This window comes from Vidua chalybeata, chromosome 2 (genome assembly GCF_026979565.1).
Source record: "Vidua chalybeata isolate OUT-0048 chromosome 2, bVidCha1 merged haplotype, whole genome shotgun sequence".
In the NCBI taxonomy this organism is placed as follows: Eukaryota; Metazoa; Chordata; class Aves; order Passeriformes; family Viduidae; genus Vidua; species Vidua chalybeata.
This window is the reverse complement of record NC_071531.1, coordinates 92,530,212-92,541,816: the sequence shown is the minus strand read 5'-3', so window position 1 is coordinate 92,541,816 and position 11,605 is coordinate 92,530,212. Positions and strand designations below refer to the sequence as shown.

Here is an 11,605-nt window from a genome sequence, read left to right as displayed (position 1 = left end):
TTGCTTCTAGATGGGAAAGTTAAAGGTAGTTTAGCCACTCATTTCCATGAATCTTCAAAGTGCTCTGTAACTCTGGGTAAGCTGTAGCAATGTGAAATAATGCAGATATGTGGAAGGAACTAAATTCTGACTTCATCTGCACATATGAAGTTGGCTATGCTCTATTTGGCATTTGAGGCGGAAGGAAGCTAGAGCCCTAGCAGATGCCCAGTATCTCATCGTACTTTTGGAAACCTCTCATCCAGCAAAGGTCAAGGATAAACAACTTATTTTCTCATTCTTGCTTCTGGGCCTTGAAATAAAACAAAATGGACAGAAACCTACATCCTGAGATTTTGATTGCATCCTAACCACGACAAGGTAAAACAAGATAAGATCTGACTAGGATTGAAATAAAGACACTAAAATTGAACCATGTTAACCAGTAACCTCTACTAAATTTGCTAAAACTCTCAGTTTTCTCATCTCTAGCCTATCTCCACTTACAATATCAATGCTAAGAGTTAAAAAGCAGTGGATGGTATGCATATCTTTTCTGGTGTTCAATGCAAAGGTGATGGTTTTGAAGGCAGTACTGTCTTAGAATTTCAAATTCGCTGGTGTTCATGTTACATAGAGTACCACTTGGTGGTCACTTGGAAGGCGCTTCTACTTCTGTGTTACTTTCTTCTAGGTTGGGTATAAATATTCCTGGGAGGCTAAACAGAAATGCATTTTGTTTAGATACAAGTCTTAGGCACGAGTTAGAAAACTGCTGACTGTAATGAAAATATATCAGCACTTAGTAGTATCCAATAATATAAAAAAATGTAATTCAGAACATCTGCAACTACATATATATGTGTGTGCGTCTATATATAGGTATAAAGGTACAATACATACATGTATATAAACACAGACACATATACAGAAATATTCACAACTTGAACTATATTTGTAACTAACCTGAAATACTGCAGCAAAAGTTCATTCTGATGAACCATTAATAGAGCATTTCCCAACTTTTGGCTCTAACCATAGTTAAAATGTTCACACATCAAACTAACCCTTTTGCTATCCTAACTTTCTGCTGTTCTAGTTCTTGGCTATCTTTTTTGCTACCCTAATCAACATGTCAGAACCAAGAATTTCTATATGGGGACTGTAAGAGTACCCTGCCTAGTGTAAAGCTATGCAGCTACTGAACATGCTTGCAGCCATGAACCCTGGGTGCCTGTTGATGGTAGTACTTCCTTGGATGGTAACAATTTGCAGATTGGAAATGCATAAAAGGCAGGGAACCTTTGGCACACAGCTGCCAATTATCGCCTCAAGGTTCTGACTTTTGCTGGAGAGGAGTTCCCTGATGAGCAGCGATAAAAAGGAGTGGATGGTGAGGGTGGGAGTTTGACAGGGCTCACAGCATCTCCCTCCTGCAGCTTCCACAGCAGCTCCTCGTTAGTCCTGCTGAGCTTCTTCTTCTCCTCCACTTCTTTCTCAACATATTCTTGAAGATTTGCATTCTCCTCTGACAGTTGCCTGGAGAGAGAAGCAGGATGACATGTAAGGCACTCCAGGGCAAAGATGGTGGCATACATGCAGCCACCCCTGCCCCTAGGGCTGAGCTGCCGAAGCTGTGGCACAGCTGTCCCCGGATCTCTTCACTGCCGGGTAGGAAAATCATCTCCACAAGTCATAGCTTCCCCCCAGTGTCTGATTCTGCTTCCAGATGCATCCGTGGTGGGATGAGCCCCAGCCTTTCTCCCTGGCCTTGTGGAGTGTCAGAGTAAGTACAAAGAGGGTTGACAGCAGTTGCATCCATGATTTTTTCAACTTGCTGCCACGGTATGCAAAGGAATAGCAGTCTGGCCTTTCCATGCTCTGAATTTCAGCTGATGTCCTGATGCAGGACACAGCTCAGCTTCAAGGCTTTCCCTCTACTCTGTAAAAGTCATGAGGTTATGGGTCCTTCTCCAGCTCCTTCTTCCTTGGTCCCAAAATAGCCTCTATTCCTGTCTGCAACACTAAAGAAACTTCACCAGTAATGACCAGGGAGGTGTTCTCCCCTGAATGCCCAGTAACTTCATGGCTTTTTTGGAGCTGGGCATGCAAATCTCCTAAGGGCACCACAGCCTTAGTGAGTCTGCACTCATCAGCCAGTCCAGTGACTGGTTTTGAAACAAATGGGGCAGGGCAAGTAGAATGTGGGACCTGATGAAGACGTGTTTTGGGCATGTGCTGACAACAACTGTGTCCCAAAGGATGCATGCAGGAGCACCAGGCTTCTGCAGCCCCACTACACTTGGGCAAGAGCCAGCTCCTCACATGATCAACATGCGGCAGCTCTGGGCAGGCACCTATCCTGATTAACTGGCAATTTAGGGTTTTATAGGAATGAACAGGGAGGAACCCAACCTTCCCCTAGGTGTTTTCAGTGCTCAGCAGCAGCTGGGTGTGGATTTTGGATGCATACAAAACAACTGCTTTTCTGGGTGTAGCCTGAAGGCTGTAGCAGATGTCATAGACTGCTGGTCCACTCACTAGAAGTCTATGAGAGGGTGGGGTTGGCATTTCTGATTTTGTTTAAAAGACATTTTTAAATAATTTTTTGCTTTTTTAGCCTCGATTCCTAGAGAAATGTAGCTCAGATAATCAAGAATATGGCTCTATCTTCTCCCAGTCCCCAAAAGTCCTGAACTGTGGACCCAGCAGTGGCTAGCAGAGTGACCTTGATCTCTTGGATGTTGGAAACTATCATTCTTCAGACATCCCCAGTCCAGAGGACCAAAAAAATGCTGGTTGATTTGGAGGGAGGATCTGAAGTGCTGGGAGATCAGGTAATTTATTCAAGTTCTTGGGGAAGTCCCAGCAGGGGATATGTGGAGCTCTCGCATCCAAAACTGGGTCACGGTCTACCTGAAAGGCTCTTCTTCTTCCCTTTGTACCTGCCCTTGTCCTTAATTGGAAATATCTCTGTGGTGTACCCCTCACACCCCAGTGCCTCTAGGACCCCCTCCTGATGGTGCTGCAGAGACTGGCTTTGCTGTTTCCCCTCCTTCCTCTCACTGCTGTTGGGCTGCTTGGGTACCCAGACTGCAAGCTGGCAGAAATAGCTCTAATCCAGGGCAGCTCCCTGAGCTCATTCACACTGTGCTTCCAGGCAGTGCCAGTACAACAGAAATCAGCAGTCAGGGTGGTTACTGCTGCTGGGAAAATGCATGCTTTAATAACTCCAACTTTAAAGCCCTGGCTTGTCCCTGTAGCTGCCCCACAGCTGTCCCTGAAGCTGTTGAAAATTATTTCCCTCAAACTTGTTGAAAATTATTCTCCTTGAAGTTGACTTCCCAGGCTGACTTTGAATTCAGAATTTCTCCTAAAAGGTGTTTTTGAAAGCAGTACCTATGCAGTTGCAGGCAACAAGCAAAGTGCTGCAGCTGGATGCCAGCAGGGAGTGGAGGGAGGGTGCTGTTCGCACCACATTGCTGCTGCAATGCAGAGATGCCAAGCGCTGAGCCAGGCACCCTGGCTACTGTCAGGCGTGGAGAGAGACTGCCACTTCCAGGCCACAATTCATCCAGCCCAAAAGCAGGCATCTCAAACTGGTCTGGTGAACCAGACCTTAAAAATACCTAGTTTTCCTCCCCCAGCACAGAAATGCTGCAGACACCCACGTCAGACAGTGAAATGTGTACTACATATGAGACACTGACAGTTTAAAAAAATCGACTAAAAATTAAATTTTGGCCAGTGGCATCATTTCTGGATGCCATGACAGCTAGGTAGCTGCAGTGCTGGGACAAGGCCAGCTCTAGTTTCTCCCTCTGGCACCCCTTCTCCCTGGCTCCAACTGCGGTCTGCAGCCTTGCAGGATGATATAAACTCTCTGGGGCAGGGACTATCCTACCCTACTCTTTATGTCACCTAACAAGGAGCCTTGTCACCCTTGTCCCATTGTGACAAGGTTGGAAAAAGGCAGTGCTGATGAAAAAACCTGCCAAAGGTTAATCCTGCCTGGGTGACAATGACATCCTTAGGATGTCTTTCTCAAGATTTTTCCATTTTGCATCTTCATTACCCACTGACTAAGAGGTCTCAGGGCAGTTATACTGAGATCAGAACCACTGGCAAGCCTGTTCTCAGCAGCATGTCAAAATCATGGAAATACATACACAGATACATGGCCTTCCTTATGTTAAAGGAAGCAAACCCCAATATAATTTTTTTTAATAAGCAGAGCAGAACACAAATACATTTTCAGGGGGAAATAAGTTTTTCCCCTTCTGAAATAAGTGTCAGCCTTGGACAATTAAGATCTGGGGCCTCCTTTCAAGCTCAGACAGATTGCAAATACTAGCACAAACCTTGTTATGACAGTATTTTGCTCAATCCTGGCTCTGAGTTCTTCATTTTGCTGTTGCAGCATGGTGATTTTTTCTTCCAGCTTTAAATTTTTTTCAACCTGCAGCAAAAGAGGATTTGTTAAATCTGAAGAACACTCGGCACCTGATCCAAGATAATTTGTTCTATATTAATCTGTGGAGCAACATCTAAAGCTTGAGGATAGGTGGAGGTGGTTTTCTTGACTGCAGTTGAGATTTAGAGATCTGACTCACATCACCACATCATACTGGTGAAGCACCTGGGGCCATCAGCAGAGCATTGAGCAGGGGCAGAGCGGAACCAGCCCTTACTTATAACTGAACAGGAGGAGGAGGAGGGTCTTAGTTTTGTTCCATGCAAATAGATGTTTTCCTCAGTGGTGCTCCACAACTTTTGTCCCCCAAGGAGCCAGCATTACCAGATATTGGAGAAAGTGCTGGTGACACTTGAGGAGCACCCAGCACAGAAAATTGCCCAGCACTGTGGTATGAGTGGTCAGTCTAGTGATGAAGGAGGAGTGCAAGATGGGACGATGTACATCTTCCAGACATTACAGTCTGACTAGCAGCCTCCACAATTATGATTCCTCAGTTATGGAGAGGAAAGAGTCACCCACCAGGGCAGATGATGCCCAGCAGCAGCCTTAGAGTGCTGCTGCATTCTCATGAGGCGGGCTGGCCTCTGAAGACTCTTCTCACTGCTGCTGAAAATGTCAGCTTAAATGACAGGCTTAAACCAGACATTTAACTTTAAGCTGTAATTAATTGAAATTAATCCTATCCCAACCACAGGTAGCTTTTATTCAGCACAGTTCAAGGGCAGAGTTTGAGGACATCAGTAGCAGTGTATTAATAAGATGTTTTATAGGCATGTTCCACAGCCTCGGGTACCCTGTTTGCCCCAAGCTTTGAATTTGACATTCTTTATCACCTTAGTCCTTGGTTTTCCAGCTGAAAATTTTGCTGAATTCAACACTTCTGAAAGAAAATAAGATAGCAGAGGGTAACCTTATCTCTGTGTGAGCTTGGTTATTGAATTTCCTAACCTTTTATAAAGATCCAAAATATTGTGCACTGGGGATAGCAATAACTCACAATGGTGGAGAGATCAGTTTTAGGTTGTGTTTTTTGGTCTGTGCAGGTAATTGTAAAGGATACTCCTGATTCTCAGATATTCTGGTCTGTCCCAGTTTATTTTGTTAGAGCAGCACATGGATTCTGGCCCTGTTTTGAATTGCTCTGAGAGAGGAATCACCATCACGGGCCCTCTCTCTGTTTCTTCAATAGTTTTCACAAGTAGTAGCTGTGCCACCTTCGTTTCCAGCCTCCCTTTCAGCTGCCAAGGAGCCAAGGCTGACCCTGTGTTTGAAATGCCCTCTTGCTCCCTTGTGAGGCACCAGAGCACTTGGAGAAGTCCTGTTGGTGGTCTGGCACTTACAAAGGTGTACCTTGAAATGGAAAGCAGTTGTGCCTTTGGGCCGCAGCAGACCCATTGTTTTACTGTGATAAAGGGCAGGAACAGGACTGTGCACTCCTATGCGGTTAATGAGCAAAAGCAGCTAAAAGACCATGAATTATATAGCCTGTTGTTTGGGATTTTTTTCCCCCTGTGTTTCCAAATCCTGGCTTAGCTCCAAGAGTAGCACGATGGAAGGAGAAGAGATAATAAGCCTCAGTTGCAAAGAGGCACTTTTCTCTGCATCCACTTACTAAAGCATCTGTTCAGCAAAATAATCACCAGAGTTCTCAAATTTCCCTGTAAATGGAAACAAATCTTGCTGAATGCTGTGCTGAACCAGCTGCCACAGCTCCCAGCTGAGGTATTGCCTCATCCTGTCACCACACTGTATTTTACTGTCACTGCAGGTTGTGCTGTACAAAATGAATCCCCATTCCCACAAAAAATGTAATTGGTGAACTGGGGAGTTCTTCATCAGGGAATCCCACAAGCAAAGGAGGAGAAAACAGCATAGCCTGCAGAAAAGCATTACTGGAGGACTGGAGAGACCTCTTCTAGAGTAAGCCTTGCTAGGGACTGCTTGTGAGTATTGCTAATCCACACATGGCTCCCTAAATGCCTGCAGGAGCAGCAGCAAGAGACACCATAGCTCAATCTTTCCCCATGTGCCCTCTCCAGCCCCTAAGAGGTTACCTGATTCCTGTAGGGGCATATGGTGCAGGCTGGTGTACCCTGGACTACCACAGATTTCCCTTTCCTCCATTCTTCCTCCACCACTCACTTTGCTGTGTAACCTAATATGCTGAGCAGGTACTATATGAAGAAGCAATCCAGACTGATGGATGTGAACCTCTTTGACTGTGTCCTGCCCCAACCTCATGTGGGTACTCACCTCTCTTAAGTTCATCTGCTGTAAGCAAACTTATTACCTCTGTGATGTCTCCTCTGTAGGAAAAATGACAACTCACCTGTTTTTCCAGCTCCATAATCATCTTCTCCTGCTGGTGAATCTGGAGGTTCTTCATTTCCAGAACATGTTTTAAGCTCTTCAAATCTTTTTCTAAGTGTAGATACGGAGCTCGCACAATCTAGGAAAGATATCAGGGATTTGGATATGTCAGCCATACACACATCTTCAGCCATAAGACAGAGATTCCTTCATGTAACCCTGTGGTGTAGGAGAATCAGTGGTGTGAAAACTACCTGGACCTGGTCCTCTGCAGCCCATTTGACCCTTGATTTTGTCTCCTTGACACCCCTTTGGCTAAGATTCATGACTCTTCCTCAGAGCTCAATATTCAGGATCTCAGCTGAGACCTGCCCCCTGCCCCTGGAGTGAGGAACCAATTGCTCTTCATTGAATCAGGTGATGTGTAATACTTAGAAACATGTATCTTGATGCCGGTATAGAGTTGTCTTTTACCTTCAGCTGTTCCTCAGTGTTTTTCTTCAGAGCCTCTTCAAACCGGTCTGCTTTGGCCTTAAGAGATTGATTCTGGAAAGTCAGGGTGTCTATCTGGTCCTGGGGGGGAAACACACCAATTAACACATCAGCTGTGTTATCAGCCCTCTCACATTCATACCGGTCAGTCTGCACTGCCAAACCAGGCAGTGGTTTATCAGGGAAGCTAAATAAGGCTTAGACACCCCTGTAAGGTGATATTTTTTTATGTCAGGCCACTTGAACATAGAAGGGGTATTTGATAAGCCTCAGGGAACCACAAAACACCTGTAACAACCGTGGCTGTTGCTAAATCACCCCATCACCTTGTGCTGGATGAGAACAGACATGTCCTTCCTTGGAAGAGCTGGCATTTATATCACATGCATTTATGTGGTCCTTAGAGTCCAAATGAGGCAGGAGATACCTATTTCCTTCCCCTTTCTAAGCTTCTAACATGGTAATAAGCAATGATGAGTTAGTAGTGTGGAATTTAAATGATCCTCATTTCATCTCAGAGCTATACAGGGGAACAACATGTTATTTTAAGCAATCATATTCCTGTTACCATCAAAGGCATTTCTGTCTATAGAACACCTGTAAAATCCACAGTTGCTGGGAAGATGGTATTTTTATCTTTCACAGTTGTGATTTCTTGTCTGGAACATTACATCAGCCCTTATTGCAAAACTGCTGACATGCCTCGAGCTGTCGCAGCAGTGCAACAATATATGCTAGTCAGGGCGTTTAAAAATTATAATTCATCTCTGCCTGTGAAATCAAACAGGGCTTGCATTAATTGCTCTGGCATCTTTACTTGTTCACACATTTCCAACCTTAGCTTGTGTCACAGGGGCGCAGTTCTGCCCTTCACTCCTTGAGATTTCTTCATCTAGGGAGTGAGAACAGCATGGAGTTTTTAGAAGGATTAGACGATTTTGACCTTGGTGTTAAACAGTGGGATGTGGGAAGTGCGATGTGCAGGGCTGACCCTGGCCATCCACAGCCTGGCCTGCACAGCAGGCCATGGGGCAGCCCACATCGGGGACTGCACTGCCCTCCGGTGGGACTGGAGATGTGTCTACGGCGTGGGCCCGGCTTTCCCACATTCGGGCAGCAGGAAGGAGGAGGTTAAAGCACAGACACAGGCACAGGGCCAGACAGGGAGATGTCACCGTTTCTGAGCCCTGGGGGAACCAGCTGGCGGGTACCATGCAGACAAGGTGATGCTCACAGCCACGGCAGGTACCAGAGTCCTCCCCATCAAGCAGGGAAGAGCTCAAATTTGCCAGAAGATAGCAGGGTCAAAAAGACATTTCTTTCTTTATCCAGATGCCTTTAAGTCCCTTTAAGTTTTCTCTCTCTTGTAAACCAGCCCAGGGGGAGGAAAAATCCCCAGGGTTTGCTGCTCTATCTCAGTTTGGACAGGCAGAGCACAAGAGGTACCAGAGCTGGTAAGAGGCAAGAGCGTGGTGTGCTGGCAGCGGGCAGCGTGTCCTGTGCTGCCCCATCAGCTGCTCCCCAGCACCATTACAGGGTGGGAAATAAAGAAACTGCTAACCTGGAGTGACAGACGCAGCTTTTCAAAAGTCTCCTCTAGTTGTGCCTTTTCCAGTTTGTGAGCAGTATTCAGTTCTGGGGAAGTTACACAGACATGACATTACTGACTGAAGTCCAGCAAACCAGGGTCTGAGAGCACACATGTCATGAGCCAAGTGCAATTTGGAATGCAGTTTTAGGACATGGAATAGGAAATTGATAGCAATATGCTCTGTGACCTTAGGTAAATTGTTCTGAAAATCAGTTTCCTGATCTTTTTGCAGATACCTCTGTTTCTATGTGAACAGATTCTGATTTTTCAGAACTGCTCAGAATTCTTAGCTCCCAGGCACTCTGATCTGAAAAGGGTTAGTCTGACAATGGGCCATTTACCAGGTCAGAGTGAGAATCCCTAGATCAAAGGATTTAAAATTGGATACATTTAAAAGCTTGGGCTGCAATTTCTTTGGGGGGATAGAGAGGAGGGCCACCACTGGAGATACAAAAACACAAATGACAGTGCTTCTCCCCAAGCTGTGGTAGATGAGCTAAGAGGTTTATTCCAGTAGTGAGATGGAGAAGACAAAAAATTTGATTAAAGGCTTTTCTGCTAGGATAACTCACCCTGGGCATACCAATAACCAAAAGTGTAATAGACAAAGTGAAATAAAGTTCAATCTCTAAAGCAATGGCATCAAACCATCATCATTCAGTGCAGTAGTAACAGCTAGTATATGGACATTGTGTTTTTTTGTGTTTTCCCTGCCAAGGCCACGGGTTCTGCCCTCTAAGCCCTGCCCAGCAGCCAGTCACAGCAGCGATGTGTGACACATCGCTCCCGGGCCGGGCGCAGCGCAGTCGCCCGCAGCGGCTGCAGTGCCTTTTCCAGGCACAGGAGGGCATTTCACACCTGCACCAGGAGCAGGGAGCACAAACTTTGGCCACAGACCCTTGATGAACTGCAACTCAATTTTATCATGAAAAAATACTTTAAAAATTGAGAGATAAGAATATCCTCCAGCAAGAATCAGCTTTTTACTTATTTATTTTCAAAATTGCATATGTTAATTTACAAATGCTATGCTAGATACCTTCTCTGCCCATGAGAGAGGAGAATAGACTGTTCCTCAGTTCATGTTATGCTCTGGACCGTGTCTCTAACTGACACAATGCAGAGCTAAGCAATATGGCTTGGTCTAGGAAATGTGGGAAAATCTACTAGAGATATTTAAAATGTAGGAAAAAATAGGGAGATTGTACAGATTACTGTTAAATGTCAGCTAAAGCATGCACAAAGGCATATGTTTAGCCACTGAACTGGTAGGGAGGGAAGAGCTCTGTCTGCAGCATCAGTCCTGTGGCCAAACTGTGACACAAAATAAAGGTAACAGTGTTGAGGTGCAGATTTGCACCAGTGAGAGGCTTTGGTTTACTCAGCATGGCCAGATGATTGCTACTGGAAATAATGAAATTTTGGAAGCTGTTTTTAGAAGCACCTGTGGGTATTCGAGCACCTAAATCCAGGGATATCCCAAGAGCTCTATCCTTCTGAGCATCTGAGGATTAGGCTCTTGAAAAAGCATGTGTGAGAAGTGATGTGGAATTTGGATTCTATTTTCAGCAACACATAGAGAAAGCCTTATCTTTGACCCAGAGACCCCCCTCAGATAATCTCAGGTCAAAGTTAGACGCTGTAGACTGCAGACATCTCTCCCTCTGCCCTAGCATGAATCTGAAAGCATGAAAGCACTAGACCAACACAAATTTTCTGTGTAATCTGCTCTGGAGGAAGAAGCACAGTGTCACTACAGCATTAATTCCTGCTCTGGAACAGCTGTGTAGCTGTTGGGTTGTCTTTGGCTTACCTTGAATCTTGCAGTCATTCTCATCCTGCAGTACTGTAATGGCCACTATGTGGTTATTTTCCAACTGTGACATTGCAGCTTCATGCACAGCTGTGAGATCTTCCACCTGTTCCAGCAACAGTGAGCACAGACATGGACACACGGTTAGACAGGCTGTGGCACACTGACAGGCCACTTCTGGACAGCTCCAGTGAGCTGGAGACAGCAAAGGGATCTCCTGAATGTGACATTTCCAGCACCTGAGCCATGTTGATGCCTTGAGTGGTAGCGTGTAGTCGCTGCTGATGGTATTTTTGTTCTTTTAACTTAATGGTGATGAAGAGGTACATAAGAAAGCAAAAGGTCAAGAAGCCCTAAGGTGAAGATGCTGTTTATTAAATATTCAGAAGTCTTGACATTCCGTTAATCTAAATTATAATAATGACCACACAGCCCACAGCCATCATGGGAGTGAGGAGTGCAGCTGGAAGAGGGCTGTGGGCAGCCTGTGTTCCAGAGCACCCTATGGGTTTGGGATTCCTTCAGTACATTGTTTGTTACTCGACTTGGCTAAAGGCAAAGTGAGATCCCTAATGATGGTCTTTTGATATGAATCATTAAAGGAACTACAATAAGAAATCCTGATCAAGATTGAGTCAGTGGTCCAGAGCACTTTCTGAATGCAATGCATCAATTTGATTTTCTGCGGTTTGTAACCACGGTGATTTTATACCCTACATTTAACACAATATTATCTGTGATATCTGGCAAGGCAGAGGATCAAACTATTTTACATTTACAGTGAAACAGCTGTTCTGTTCATGGCTAAGTGACTTGACTCTAAGCAGCTTTATTTGCTCACAGTTATGTAAGTAATGGTAGAAATTTACTGCAGCTAAGTTTGCCTTGGAATAAATGTTACTTCACTGCTTTTAGTTGTCAAACATATGTATTAGGTAACCCA

At 45.0% G+C, this 11,605-nt stretch overlaps 1 protein-coding gene across 1 annotated transcript in view; it reads right to left on the bottom strand.

Moving 5' to 3' along the window:
- Positions 1-245: 245 nt before the first annotated feature.
- Positions 246-11,605, bottom strand: part of MTUS2 (microtubule associated scaffold protein 2) — a 157,974-nt gene continuing 146,614 nt past the window's right edge. Inside the window, exons 9-14 of the mRNA XM_053934181.1 lie at positions 10,663-10,768; positions 8,820-8,893; positions 7,241-7,339; positions 6,786-6,905; positions 4,341-4,438; positions 246-1,518 (exon numbers count right to left, since the gene is read on the bottom strand). Coding sequence (XP_053790156.1) covers positions 1,302-1,518; positions 4,341-4,438; positions 6,786-6,905; positions 7,241-7,339; positions 8,820-8,893; positions 10,663-10,768 — 714 coding nt within the window. The 3' untranslated portion in view covers positions 246-1,301. The remainder of the gene's footprint in view (positions 1,519-4,340; positions 4,439-6,785; positions 6,906-7,240; positions 7,340-8,819; positions 8,894-10,662; positions 10,769-11,605) is intronic.